The 15,636-nt window shown below is 34.6% G+C and overlaps 1 protein-coding gene across 8 annotated transcripts in view; it reads left to right on the top strand.

Annotated features, from left to right (window-relative positions):
* OSBPL8 (oxysterol binding protein like 8) overlaps positions 1-15,636 on the top strand; it is a 143,095-nt gene that overhangs the window by 113,359 nt on the left and 14,100 nt on the right. For all 8 annotated transcript variants that reach the window (XM_038558501.1, XM_038558500.1, XM_038558499.1 and 5 more), the window contains 8 exons: positions 662-833; positions 3,731-3,968; positions 4,591-4,775; positions 7,902-7,983; positions 8,288-8,386; positions 10,195-10,291; positions 12,862-12,960; positions 15,453-15,550. In XM_038558501.1, coding sequence (XP_038414429.1) covers positions 662-833; positions 3,731-3,968; positions 4,591-4,775; positions 7,902-7,983; positions 8,288-8,386; positions 10,195-10,291; positions 12,862-12,960; positions 15,453-15,550 — 1,070 coding nt within the window. The remainder of the gene's footprint in view (positions 1-661; positions 834-3,730; positions 3,969-4,590; positions 4,776-7,901; positions 7,984-8,287; positions 8,387-10,194; positions 10,292-12,861; positions 12,961-15,452; positions 15,551-15,636) is intronic.

Here is a 15,636-nt window from a genome sequence, read left to right as displayed (position 1 = left end):
AGGCACAAGCTTACATTATGAAAGTGTTTTACTTGGCTAATATTTCCAGCACATATCGAAACATATACATACATTTTAAGAGCAACTAACAGGTTTGTTTGTTTTGCTAATACAGTTCTAAATTTTAACTTAAAAAATAAAATTAGTGTTTCTACTAATATGTCAATTCATGACAATACTCTCGGCATTTCTATGACTTAGAAGTTTTCATACATATAAGTAAAATGGATGGTAAACCTGGGGATAGACCTTTTATCAACAGCAAAGTATCATTTTGCTTAAGTTTGTTTATAGTAGAAACATAATTTCTTCCGTATATTTTGTGTACCTTCTTTGGTAGCTGCAAATTATACTACCTGTTACTGTTCTAAGATTTTAAAGATAAAATACGTTTATTTTAGTTTAGGTGTACTTACTAATGCATCTCGTATGCTATTCATTTACCAGTGGTTTCTAGATGCTTTGTCTATAAAAAGCTCTTATTAAACTGAAAAACTGCATTTTACAAAATCCTTGTAAGAAATTATATTCAAATTAACTTTGCCAGTCCATGTTTCTCAAAGAAATAATAGTATGCTTAAAAGTTAACAGTGTTAAATTAAGATGGCTGCTGGGTTTTAGTTTCTTGAACTATACTGCTTATGAATCTGTGTTCTTCTAGGAAGGTGCTGGATGGATGCTTTGGAGTTGGCTTTGAAATGTTCTAGTCTTCTTAAACGTACAATGATCAGGGAAGGAAAGGAACACGACCTGAGCATTTCATCAGAGAGCACACATGTGACTTTGTATGGCTTATTACGTGCTAACAATCTCCATAGCGGTGACAACTTTCAGTAAGTAGCTACTGTCACTAAATTTTATAAGAGACTATGTTGTTCACAGGCTAGTTGGTGGGCCTAGAATTTTTGTTGTATATTTAAAATTGAACTTGGCTGTTTTCTTTCCATTATATGGCCTCAGGCCTGATTTGAGATTTGCTTGGTTGCTATTACAACATATAGAAAGTCATTTCCTTGATTTTAGCTAATGTGAAGTAATTGTTCTTTCCCAAAAATACTTTGTCCTTGTACATGCTGTTCCCTCCATTGAGAATGTTTCCTAGCCCTCCTTGCTCTTTTCTCCTGTCACAACCCTGTTCTTCAAGACCAATCTCAAATATTACACTGAATACAAAGCCTTTCCTGCTTCATGACAGTAAGATGTAATATGTTTTTCTATTGCTATTCCATAATGGCACTTATTCTACCTAGTATTTGTGGAATTCTATTATATTTTACATGTTTCAAGTTGGAACTGTATCCTATTTGTGGTTTTATCCTCTGAAATATTCATTGTAGTTAACACTAAAAAAAATTTCCCTAGGGAAGCTAACAAATACGTTGTTTGAGGTTTAGATCTTGCTTTGTAGGAAATAATTAGATTTCCCTCCTCTTCCCTTGTCCCAGTACTCAACTTCTGCTCTAAAGCTCCTTATTCCCATCAGCATTGAGGTTACTTTCCTCAAAGTTAGGAATGGATATTTGTTGGGGCCTCTTACCATGATTTTTCCCTTGAAAGCTCTTCAGCTGTAAATAGTCCATTGTTTTTATTGAATACCAGGTAATTTTTAAATGCTTTTATTTTGGAATCCTAAAACTTCATCTGCTTCATATATTTATTCATTTAAATTTTTTTGAGCCTCTTTTCTGTTTAAGATATTACATACCTTTCTGTATTATTTACTGCATTATAGGTAAGGAGATGAATCAGATATGACCCTAAATTTGAATGCAGTACAATAATTTTCTAGCCCTGTGATCCTGAAGAGAGGTTTTATTTTGTTTGAAACCTATAAAATGCTAGGCAACCGTAAAGGATAGGAAGAGAAGAATGACAGAAACAACCAAAGGAAGGGTGCTTTAGGGTAATACAGGATCAGGAGACTTTAGAAGATGGAAAAAGATAACATTCAGCTAGGGAATTGGGGAGGGTCAATATGACAGATTTTTATAAAGGTAAAATCAACATAGCAACCTGTTGGCTATATGACAGAACATGAGCTGACTTGATGATGTAGAGATGAGGGGAATGGGGGCCTACCTTTGAGACATACAGTTCGTTTGGATGTAAGGGACGGGGAATGGGTGTAGTTAAAGGTTACAGGTTTAAGCCTGAGTGACTGGTAAAATCATGGTAAAATAAAAATGGACCATGTTGGGAGATGATAAATATTGGACATGTTGAGGATGCATTGGTCACAGGACACATAGATGGTATCAGCCAAGCATTTAAAAACATGGGCCTGAAGCTTATTTGCATGCATGGGCTTGAAAATCAAATAGACATGATGGTGAAGGCTTGAAATTGGCAAGCTTGCCAAAGGAGAGGGAGGATAGAGAAAATAGGAGGGCCAAGGAAGAATAAAATGTCTTAAGGATAGTAGGAAGTAAGAGGGATCAGAGAGCTCAAAAAGTTGAACCATAGTAGTTGTATGGAATCCGAGCACTAAGACCATTTTGAGGAAAATGACCATCAAATCCAGTGATGCAGAGAAGTCACAGAAGATGAAGATTGGACAAGGCTATTGGATTTGTCAACTAAGCCATCATTAAGGACCTCTAAGGGAACAGATCAGTCAGTGGATTCAAGGAAGGGAAAACTGGATCATGAGAGATTAAGGAGAGTGATAAGAAAACAGGGACAGCAATTTTAGACTACATTTTTAAAATACATGATTATAAAGGGAAGGAAAGAAAAGAAGTACTATAAAAACGAATTTCTATTAAAAAAAAAAAACGAATTTCTATTAGAGATTCTTGGTTAGGGGAGCCTGGGTGGCTCAGTCGGTTAAGCATGCAACCCTTGATTTCGTCTCAGGTCATGATCTCAGGGTTGTGGGATCGAGCCCGACGTCTGTCTCTGTGCTCAGCACAGTGTCTGCTTGAGATTTTCTCTCTCTCTCTGTCTCTACCCCACTCACTCACTCTCTCAAATAAATAAAACCTTTAAAAAAATAAGATTCTTTGATTAAAATCCAAACAATGAATTTTTTACATTTTTTTTAAATTTCAGAAGTGAATTTTTTAAAATTCCGTTTTGTACAAATTATTAACCCTAATTGTATATAAGAATAGGGTTGGGGTATAACAGCTTAATCAGTTTTAGGCTATAGGTTTATTTCCATAAACTGAAATTTCCATTAGCAGTTCTTAAAATTTTTTCTCAACATCAAGCCTATGAGTCAAGTATTAGAGAGAATTACTTTTTTATATTTTCACTTACTTTGACTTTGGAGAGACCTTTATAGGGGGAAAGTCATAATTCATTTCATCTCACTTGAGAATCTAAGGATCTTAACTTGGAAGTTTTTCTTTAGACCAGAAGTGATAGTGAGATTGATTCAAGTGATGATGTTTATAAAACTAAAATAAATCTAACAAGGGAAAATCTAAACTTTTGCTTTTGGAAGCTTTTAGCCCTAAGTGGTAAAGAGGCAAAGAACTCAGTGTCCTCTTTTAATATTTCCCAGGTTTTTATTTAATTTCTCTATGCCTTTATTTACTAATCTATAAAGTGAGAATAGTAATACTACTTATAGGTTATTTTTGAGGGGTAACTGAATAAAACTGTATAAATCACAGAACAGTGCCTGACACTTAAAATCTCAATAAGTGTCACATATCATTCTGATTTATAAATTGTATATTTTTAATCTCCTTTATTCTTCCTCCTAATATTTCCTTCCCTCAAGGTTAAATGATAGTGAAATTGAACGACAGCATTTTAAGGACCAAGATATGTATTCTGATAAATCCGATAAAGAAAATGATCAAGAGCATGATGAGTCTGATAATGAGGTGATGGGGAAAAGTGAAGAAAGTGATACAGATACATCAGAAAGGCAGGATGACTCTTATATCGAACCTGAGCCCATTGAGCCTTTAAAAGAGACTACCTACACTGAACAGAGCCATGAAGAACTAGGAGAGGTAAAATCTGTGATTTTCAGACATTTTGATTTTCTAATTCTTGGGAATTTCCAAGTGAAATTGAAGATATTTCTTTGACCTATTGCTTATTTTCCTGGAAGAGAATATTTTTATGATATCTATTTTATTTTGAAAATCACATACATATGAAACATATCAGAATTTATAAACAATTAAATACGTATACTCACACAAGTACCAAATAGTCTATTAAATTTAAAGTTTACATTTTCTTCAGGTTTGTTTTTGAAATAGGATAGTACTACTTGATTTCATTGCCAGGTACAATGTCAAGTGCAAGGACACATGAGCTTACAACTTTCTTGTTATATGCTTGTTCTATGCTAGCACATAGAAGTAAATATAGTATAAATAGTAGCATGTGATGTTTTTGTAATGAATTCTTTGTGACTATCCTTCACTTTGATGTCTCTTAACAACTATTCTTTTTGCTTAAATTTTGCGCCTATAGACTTACTACCTTATAAGTTATTTCCACGCATACTGAGAATGCTTGAGATAGTTCTGTAGCTTATTAAGATTTCAACATCAGCTGTCTTATCTACATATCTAATATGTCTAAATAAATATGATATTTAAGTTTTTTTGTTAATTCCTAAAGGCAGGTGAGGCTTCTCAAACAGAAACTGTGTCTGAAGAAAATAAAAGCCTCATCTGGACATTGCTGAAACAGGTCCGTCCTGGCATGGACTTGTCCAGGGTGGTTCTGCCTACATTTATTTTGGAACCTCGCTCTTTCCTGGATAAACTTTCAGATTACTACTATCATGCAGATTTCTTATCTGAGTAAGTAGATTCTCATTTTTTTAAAATGAAAGACACTTCATGGTTTTAAGAGATTTTTCAGAGGGCTAATTACAGTGGATGTCTTACCAAAGTCAGGCTGTAAGGAGATATCACTCTTCACTCTCTTCGCCGTTTCTACAGTTGACCTCAATAAGAATACTTAATACTTTGCTATAATATTTCCATTTATGAAGCTGAGTTGAGAAATCATAAGCTTGAGGAAGACAGGAGTCTACCCCTTACGGACAGTACTGCTTGCTCAGGCTTCCTGACCCGTTCACTGACCTAACATAGGGAGAGGTGGTTAGCATTCCTTGTCCCCTGCTCCAGGTCCACTAAGCTCTTGTTCAGGTCCCATCCTGGGGCTTGTGCTTTTGTTTATACATATCCTCTCTGTATGCTCATGACACATGTGCAGCTTACCACAACTGGTATGTCCTGCCAATTGCTGGCTCATGGTATGAATCCTTACTTTCATCTTTAGTTTTCTTTCTGCCAGCAGATCCTGGGTATAATTCTGAGGAAGGCAGACATCAATATCTGTATTTAATTTAGTGATTACATTATTAGTCTGTTAGTTGCGGTAATGAACATTGCCCCCAAAAAGCACAATCTGAATCAAAAGATAATTGAGAAGCTGGGAGATTTTTTTGCAAATTAAGGCACACTCAAAGTGTTGCTTCTCCTAAAATAAAAAGGGCCCTTACAAATTTAATGAAATGATCAGCAGCCTAATAGAAAAAGGAGAGGAGGAAATGACCAGGCGGTTCAAAAATGAATAGAAACTGTCCTTAAACATGTAAATCTCACTCATAATAAGAAAACTATAGATTCAAATTATGAGCTATTATTTTTAATCCATCATAGTGACCAAAATCCAAAAGTTTTATAACCCCAGTTCTGCTTTACATCTTATTATAGTTCTTTTATCTGTCTAGAAATTTATTTCTCTCAGTATATGAAGCAGGTTCCTATGAATCACAATAAGATCTTAAGAGATTCCTATTTTCCCAAATTATTCTGGCTACACACACTGTTGCTTAGAATTTGTGAGGCAACAGGCACTTGTACACTTCTGTTGTTGCATGATACAAACTAGCACTGTGCTTTTGAAGGGAACCTGGCAGTATTTACCAGAATTATAGATACATTCAGCCCTTTGATAAAGTAATCTTGCTTCTGGGAATAACTTCTACAGATATACCTCTACATATTCAAAATGACATATATGCAAGATTGTTGCAGCAAGGCTTGTAATAGTAAAAGATCAAATAACTCAGGTATTCAGCCACAGTTGACCAGTGGTTAAATAATTATGATACATTTACACATAAGGAAGAAGTCTATAACCTGATTTGGAGGGATCTTCAGGATTATGTGTGGGTGAAAAAAGCAAGGTACAAAAAAATGGGTGTGATTCGCTGCCTTTTCTTTCCTTTTATTTTTTTTTAAAGATTTTATTTATTCATGAGAGACACATAGAGAGAGGTAGAAACATAGGCAGAGGGAGAAGCAGGCTCCCTGCAGGGAACTTGATGCAGGACTCGATCCCAGGATCCCGGGATCATGTCCCAAGCCAAAGGTAGAGATCCTCAACCACTGAGCCATCCAGGCATCCCTGCCTTTTCTTTCTTAAAAAGTGCTCTGGCTGCATAATTGTATTTGTTTTTTTATGCTTAAAACTATTTAAATAAACATAAAAAAAGGTGCCTATATGGAGAGATGGGACAATATCAAGACATGTACTTCATATTGCTTTGAGTTTTGACCTGTATATGCAAAATATGAAATAAAACTGCATAGTAAGAGAATTTAAACCGAGGTAGGAAGAGTGCAATCAGTTGTTACTCCCAATAAGGGCAAGTTTTCCACTTGGCGCAGTTGTCAGTAAGCCTAAGCCTGGTCTCTTCCATTTTACGCTTCTTTTTCAGAAATCACTAGGGGTGCCTGGGTGGCTGTCAGTTAAGCATCTGACTCTTGATTTCAGCTCAGGTCATGATCTTAGGGTTGTGAGATTGGAACCAGCTTTAGGCTGGGCATGAAGACTGCTTAGTTCTTTCTCTCCTCCTTTCTCTGCCCTCTGCCCCACGCACAGATGCACATTCTCTCTCTCTCTCTCTCTCTCTCTCTTTCTCTCAGGAAAAAATCACTACACTGAACTTTCAGACATGCTTGAAGGAAATAATAGTTAAATTGTAATATACATGAAGTTGTAATATATATTTGAAAACTTGGTAGTATTCACTTCTGACATACACAATGTTTTGCAGTGTTTATAGCAACAGCAAAAGGGCAAGGGGGTAGCCGAGTCATGGCTTCTAAAAATTTCTTGTTTAAAATGAAAATTGTTCTTTGATTATCTACTACATTGATAGAATTTATTCACTCTGGAAAATCAGTTGTTAGCACGTAGGATTGAAGGCTAAGAATAGGTTAAATCCTTTTTGATTGACTTAAATTATCTTAAAACTTTCATATTTGTGATTCAAAACTTCAGTATCTTGTACTAGAACTAAAAAGGCATACAGCCCTATTTTTAAGGGAGCATTTTGCGTGGGAGAGGTTAATATCAGCCTATGGTCCTCCATTCATGTAGGATAGCACTCACCAATTACTGTTGATCTCCTCTAATTAGCATCAGTGGCTGAAAATAGACTGAATAAGGTAGACATGATTCTTCTCTGACATAGGGAACTGAAGACCTCTAATGAAATTGTTAATGAGGCTGCTTGACATCATTCATTGCAAATGCTAGGTGGCATACAGTACTTGAATCTCAAAATATGTTTTTTTTTTTTTCAATCATAATTTCTCATAGAACTCTTAGCAACACTTAGGGCTCTACAGAACCCCGTTTGAAAGCCTTGGTTTGGAGAGTTTCCAAACACTACTTGAGCAAAGACCTGGGCAGTATATCAAACAATAGGAAAAATGGGGAGAAAAGCAACCAGATTATGAAAAGTTATTCTTACAGTCTGATTTACATGGTTGTTTTTGCCGTCTCTCTTAAATATGACTTAGGTTTTCCAGCCATATCTTGTACTCAGCTGTTTACTTGATAAATACAAGGGAGAATTTATGATATATTTTGTGAAAGTTTTATGCATAACCATTTTGTTTTTTTAGGGCTGCTCTTGAAGAAAATCCTTATTTCCGTTTGAGGAAAGTAGTAAAATGGTATTTGTCAGGATTCTATAAAAAGCCAAAGGTAATGTTTATATTTTACTTTCTTTAAACTTATATGAGTTCTTTATTTTTTGTATTATCTTTCATTTATTTATTAATAAGCATTGATAAGCATTGACAAGGCCTCTTTGAGTTAGCAAAATTGCAAACTATTTAATCATTTAGGCCTATATTGGGATTGAAATCATTTCATTTTATTTCATGTATCTACTGTGAAATTTTATAAGGATAGTTCCCAGATGACACTGTTAAACCTAATTTGACTGGTTTAAACTATTTTGAATCTTCCAGATTTGTATTTTGAAACTTGTATGTTTTTTTACCAGGGACTGAAGAAACCTTACAATCCTATACTTGGTGAGACTTTCCGTTGTTTGTGGATTCATCCCAGAACAAACAGCAAAACTTTTTATATTGCTGAACAGGTATTAGAAGTGCATGTTACAGAAACAAAACTGGTTTGGAAGTTATTGGAATGTTTTAATAAAAAAATATTAACTCCGTAAACTCACTGTTAATTAACCTTTCTTATTAATGAACATTTGATAAGTATTAAACCTTTTACTACTAAATACTACTAAATATCATACTTAAAATATTACTATTAGTTCATGGAATCCTGTGACCAAAATAAATCTTTATTTTTCCTGCATCTCCCCCCACGACCCCAGTTTTGTTTCCTTTATGACCAAAAATGTCCAATGATCTCCTAGTTCCTAAATCAGATTTACACTCATTTGTCTGGCATTCAAGGTCTTCCATATCTTTCTAAATTAATCTCAAATTAGATATCTTTCTGAACCTTCTGTAGTGCATTCATAATTAGTTAACCTGATATTGCACTTTTTTGCCTCTTTATTTTAAAATTTGATTCTCCCATCACAGTATTTCTTCTCAGGTATTCTCCATCTAAACCAACCCTGACTTGCTCTTCTTTCATGATCCAAGTGACTACATATCCCAGTGATTTTTCCCTTCTCAGATTTCAGTATTTTTTTTGTGACTATCCATTAAGCTGTTATTTTAACACATTATTTAACTTTTTACAAAATATTTATTTCCTAATTGAATTCCTTTAAGGAATGCCCTCCCTATAAACCTCTCATTTTGTTTTACACATGGTAGGCAGTCAAAAATATTTCTTAGTTTTAATCTTTGATTAGGTTAGACTTATATACATTTATATTCATGATTCTCAATCTTTTCTCCTCATCCCCCTTTCCCCTTGGTCCTGAGGAATATGACATTTTTTCCTCAATAAAAATCACTTATCACCATAACAATTCTCATTGGAGTGTAAGAAGGATGAGGAAACTATGTGTCATTTGAAAAACCTTCCTCTACCCTAGAGATTTAGATATGCCTCTTAAGACCACTCAGCTGTGTATTAATTTTTTAAAAATTATTGGTTGTACCATATTGCATTTTAGCTCACTATAATTCCTCACTGAATTGAGAAACTTGAAAAGAGTTTGATTTTAGTTTTAACTCATTTCAAAAAACCTAAGGTATTTATATATTGAAAATATTAGATTACTTAAGTAATATTTGTCAAAGCTTTTGTTTCCTATCACCTATTCAGTAATCCATATGAAGAATAGCCACTGTTTTAGTTATCCATTGCTATATAATAAGTGACTGCCAAAACTTAATGGCTTAAAACAAACATTTATTAGCTCCTACAATGAAGTTTAGGAATCTGAGAACTGCTTAGCTGGATGGTTCTGGCTCAGGATCTTTCATGAGAGTGCAGTCAAGATGTTGGGCATCTTTGCAATCATCTGAAGACTTACCTGGGCTGGTAGATTTCACTTCCAAGCTTATCACATGGCTTTTGACAAGAGCACTCAGTTCTTTCCACATTGCTTCTCTATAGGGTTATTCACAACATGCAAGCTGGCTTCTCAGACCTAATGATCTGAGAGAGAGAGACATCAAAATGGATAGTGCATTATAACTTAATTTCAGAAGTGACATGCTGTTACTTTTATACAAACTAACTTTGAAACAATGTAAAAGGAGCACCTCTCATGCCTAATGACATGAATACCAGGAGGTAGTTTCCTTGGGAGATATCTTGGAGGCTGTTTACTATAATCATCAATGTTTAATTTTACCACTTATCAAACATTACTTCTTCTTATTAGAGTATACTTTTAAGACTTGAAATTTTGGTAATAGCACAATAATATGTTTGTTATTATATTTTACATTTTTTTCTTGTGTTCAATAGGTGTCCCATCATCCACCAATATCTGCCTTTTATGTTAGTAATCGAAAGGATGGATTTTGCCTTAGTGGGAGTATCCTGGCTAAGTCCAAGTTCTATGGTAAGTTTCTCCTTTTTTCAATCTGCACCCTTTTCTGGAAGGTAGTATTCTCCGGTGAGGTTTTCTATAGACAATTCTTGGGCTGTTTTTAGTAAGGAATTTATATATCATTGTAAGTATCATCCTTACTTGGATAATGGCTTTTCCTTTTTGTATTTCTCTTTGCCCATTCGTAAGTCTAATTCATAAGTATGACCCATTTTGTGTAAGTATTCATCACGTATGTGTAAATTCATGGGAAACACCACTTATCCAAAAGACAGAATGATTGACCACTTTAGCAAGCTACTTTAACTCATAATGTGCTTATTTTACCTTTAGTTCCACTTGAGGTCTTTTGTTCCATCTTATTATACCTGAGGGCTTGATCATTCTATTTAGTCTTTAAATAGAGAAAGAATGCAGTTAAAATCCTTGGTCTAGGGTTACTCAGTAGTGATATTTAATCTTGGACCAAATAACATACAAATAAAAACTTTTGTTAGTACAAGGGAAAATATAGAAATATGGTTATGGTAGGAAACTATAATCTAAAAACTATGACAATTCAAACAAATGGCCAAAGCTATATACCAGGAGAAGTTATTTAACCTTAAGTACTTTTTTTTTAAAGATTTTATTTATTTGTCAGAGAGAGAGAGAGAGCACAAGCAGAGGGAGCAGCAGGCAGAGGGAGAAGCAGGCTCCCTGCTAAGGAGAGCCCTATGCAGGGCTGGGATCATGACCTAAGCCAAAAATAGACCCTTAACCAACTGAGCCACCCAGACATCCTTTTTATTTGTTTTTTCTTAATTAATTTTTAAATGGAGAAAAATCAGTTATTTAAATTTAAACCTGAGAGAAAAACATAATTATGATAAAATTAGAAAAATACAAGAACAGAAACCAAGGGGTCTGGTTATCTGATAGAGTGGAGAACCATAGATAAGTCTGTAACAGGGAAATCTAAAAATAGCTTTTTTTTTTAAGATTTTATTTATTTATTCATGAGACACACACAGAGAGAGAGAGAGGGGCAGAGACACAGGCACAGACAGAGAGGGAGAAGCAGGCTCCATGCAGGGAGCACCGACATGGGACTCAGATCAGGAACAAGGCAAAAATGTTCACTCTCACTGTTTTGTACAAAATTGTATTAGAAGTCACAGCCAATGCAACAGACAAGTTAAAGAAAAAGCATACAGATTAGAAAGGAGAAAGTTAAAAACCATATACAGGGGCACCTGGGTGGCTTAGTGGTTGAGCATCTGCCTTCAGCCCAGGGCATTGACCCCAGGGTCCCAGGATCGAGTCCCACATCAGGTTTTCCACATGGAGCCTGATTCTCCCTCTGCCTATGCTTCTGCCTCTCTGTCTCTCTCTCTCTTTGTGTGTGTCTCTTGTGAATAGATAAATAAAATCTTTAAAAAAAAAAACATATACATACCTGATCTATACAGATAATTCTTAAGAACAAATAAAAACTACTAGAACTAATAAATGAATTTAGTAAGGTTGCTGGATACAAGGTCAAAATACAAAAAGTCCATTGTATTTCTATACAGAATGAAATTTAAAAAACACCTCCAATTATAATATGTGGAAAAAAATGTTTAGGAATAAAGTAAAAGATGTGTAAGACTTAGACACTGAAAAACTACAAAGCATTGCTGAGGAAAATTAAAGAAGATTCATGTAAATAGATATACTATGTTCATATATTAGATTTTTTAAATTGTTACAATGGCATGAATTGTTGATACAACAGCAATGGATGAATGTGAAAAACACTTTGCTAAGTGAAAGAAGTCAAACACAAACTATTTATTCTGTGATGCCATCTGTACAAATAGAACTACCATGATAGAAACCAGACCAGTGGTTTCCTGGGGCTGGAGGAAAGGATTGACTGCCAAGAAGCAAGGGGGAGCTTTTTGGGGTAATACAAAGTTCTGTATCTTCATTGTGGTAGTGATGATGATGATTACGTGACTGTATACAGTTGCCAAGATTGTCAATATACATACTTAAAGTGGGTCACTTACAGTAGGTAAATTATGCTTCAATAAAATGTGATGAGAGGGAAGAATTCTCATGGGAGAAAAGCTAGAAGAAAATACATTGGAATTTTATCATCAGTTGCATTTTGATAGGTTATGCTTATGTTTTTTTCTAAATTATCTATAGTATTTCATCAATTTTAAGTACTAAAAGTAACTGTGTAACTTATAGATAAGAAATAATGTTTTTATTCAAACATAGATATGTTATTAAGCCATACCATAAAACAGTGTTTTACTGCATGTTCTACATGATTAAGATTTTTAAGAGCCTCATGTAAAATAACGTAACAAGCACATAACCGTACCTTTTAAAAGTACTCATTTTGTAAGGCTAGGAATATGGGTCCCATAGTTTTGGATATAACAGATATACACATTGAGATTGAGACATTTTTAAGATGTTCCACTGTAGATGTATGGTAGTATATTTTGTTTATTTTGTTTATTTTGAATTGGTTAAGTATATTTTGTTTATTTTGAATTGGTTGCATTAGTTTTGTGAAATTTAATAAATGATATTTATTCTAGGAAACTCATTGTCTGCAATATTAGAAGGAGAAGCACGATTAACTTTCTTGAATAGAGGTGAAGATTATGTCATGACAATGCCATATGCTCATTGTAAAGGTAAGTATTTTCCATACTTGAGTTAGATATTCTGTAAGCCTTTTTAAGTAAATGTATATGGCTGTAATTTCTTGTGTTTTGTGATTGATAGAGTCAACCTTTTGTTTGAAAGTGTCCTTGGTTTATAGATATTTAAGATTATTGCTGTCATCTACTGAATGTTTCTGTGGCAAATTAATTCACTCACAACGGACTTTTTATGACACATACTTCCGCTGGAAGAGGCTGATTTATAATAATGGAATTTCATTTAGCTAATATGCAGGATTTAAAATTGGTGAAACTGCCATTATTTCAAAATCCTTAAAAGTGATTTTCAACTTTTTTGTACCACCACCCTTTTTAAGACGTTAATTCACTGCTTTTCACTATACTAAGTCCTTTAAAAATTTTTTCTTATACTCAGCAATTTCTTAAAAACCAACGTATTATACTTTTTCCCCATTATTGAGGATACAGATAAAGATACTGTCATTTAGGACAGACCAGGGACCCAACCATTCTATGTACCTTACATTTATAAACTCATTAATCACTTCAGCAGACCTGTAAAGTAGGTGGAGTGTCTGTTTCTGTTTCATGAATATGGAAAATGAGGCACACAGATGTTAATTTGCCTGAGATATCAGACCTAGGATGTTGCAGAGTCAAGATCAATGTGACCTGCACTATTATGCGTGTGCTTCAATATTCAGTTTGTTCATTATCTGTTTACTCCATTCCAACCCATTTTTTAAAAATAACTTTTTGGGGTAATTATCCTCTTTTAGGAACTGATTCATGAAAGCATGGAAATTATTTAATGTGGCCTCATTTCACAGATGTAGAAACTGAGAAAGTTAAGAATCTTCTGTAAGGCCAAACCAGTGAGAACTCTGAAACTAAACTCCCATCTAGTGTAACATGGGACCTACCTTGTTTGAAGTACAAGAGTAGGGACACCTGGATGGCTCGTGGTTGAGCATCTACCTTTGGCTCAGGGCATGATCCCAGCCGAGGTCCTGGGATTGTGTCCTGCATCAGGCTCCCAGGCTCCCTAGGAGCCTGCTTCTTCCTCTGCCTTATGTTCCTGTCTCTTTCTGTGTCTCTCATGAATAAATAAAGTCTTAAAAAAAAAAAAAAGTACAAGAGTAGCCACCTTGTGACTTCAGGCTAGATAATTCTTAGAGCTTCATGTGTGGTTCTTAAAATAGGCATGAAGTGAAATATCTGAAATCATGAACTAAATTGATAAGAAACATATTTTAACATATTTACATCATTTAGAATAAAGAAAATGATATTTTATGTAGATACCTAATGCCAGTATTCTCTAGCATGAAAAAAAAAGAAATTATAATAGCTCTTGTGAATGAGCATAGGAAATAATGATTGTTTTCTACCCTTGTGTATTTTCTAAGATGTGTTCCTCAAATTCTTAATCTCACAAATTGTGTTACACCTTCCATAGCCAAATAAGTATGAGACACACTGCATAGCCTGGTCCCCACTTGGAAGTTAACATTGTGCTTTTGTATATTAAAGGCTGCCTTAACAGTTTAGTCCAAGAACAGATCACACGTGTACATGTACACACACACACACACACAAACTTTAACAAAAGTAAATGAATTTTCTCAACTTTAAGTCACAGAACCTCTTGAGGGTTTTGTTTTTTTTACATGTTTGTCTTACTTATACAGTTGATTCTTAGGATGAGCAGTAGTTATGTTCCGTAAAGTCACCACAAACACATTTTAATGAATACTAAACCATTGCTCCTAGGGGAAACACAAGATTAGTTTCCTATGAGTCACCTTTTCATCAACCAATCAATATATAACCTTGTTTCTATTTAAAAACACTTTACTGTATAGCATTGATACAGTAACATTGAACTGACAGCCAACAGCACTATATCTGATGCCTGAACCAAGCTTTAACACACATTTTCTCCATAAGGTACATTATATCCTTCTGTGCTTAGGAATGCTAGGCAGCCCTTTAGCACTACAGTTAGAAGTCATTTTAAACTATAAAATAGCAACAAAAATCACCAAACTGTGAAAAATGTGGCACTTACATATACTGCAAAAAAGGCACTTGTTTACCAAGTGAGGGATGACATCAGGAGGACATGTTACCTTGTTCAGCCTCAACTGGCAATTTGCACATGGGAAAACTCAGATTTTTCACCACTCTTTGCATGTCCATGGAAGACTACAAAGGTGCTGTGGATGTTTATTTTGGGATTGCTAACATGTTTTAGTGAGAATGTGAATTCACACATAATTTGATCTACAAATGGAATGGAATCTGCAAATAATTGTATCCTCTGTTATCTAAGTCCTACAGAAACAACTTTGTCTGTTTCAGATTTTTATTGGGTGGGGACAGAATACACTTGAATTATTGGTCTCTCCTAGAAGGAGAGTAGATTGAAAAGTTCTGCTTGTTATTAGCTAGTATCTCTCTTCAACCTTTTGTCAAAATTGTTTTGTTTTTTCCTTTAGGAATTCTTTATGGCACAATGACACTGGAGCTTGGTGGAATAGTCAATATTACATGTCAAAAAACTGGATACAGTGCAATACTTGAATTCAAACTAAAGGTTAGTACAGATAGAAGGTATCACCCAATTTAAAGAGGATCTGTGCTATTAATATTGGACAAAGAGCCCAGTTTAGTTCCTTCATT

The sequence above is a fragment of the Canis lupus genome, chromosome 15 (genome assembly GCF_011100685.1).
Source record: "Canis lupus familiaris isolate Mischka breed German Shepherd chromosome 15, alternate assembly UU_Cfam_GSD_1.0, whole genome shotgun sequence".
NCBI classification, from domain to species: domain Eukaryota; kingdom Metazoa; phylum Chordata; class Mammalia; order Carnivora; family Canidae; genus Canis; species Canis lupus.
The sequence above is the reverse complement of the archived record's forward strand: the minus strand, read 5'-3'. Positions and strand labels throughout refer to the sequence as shown.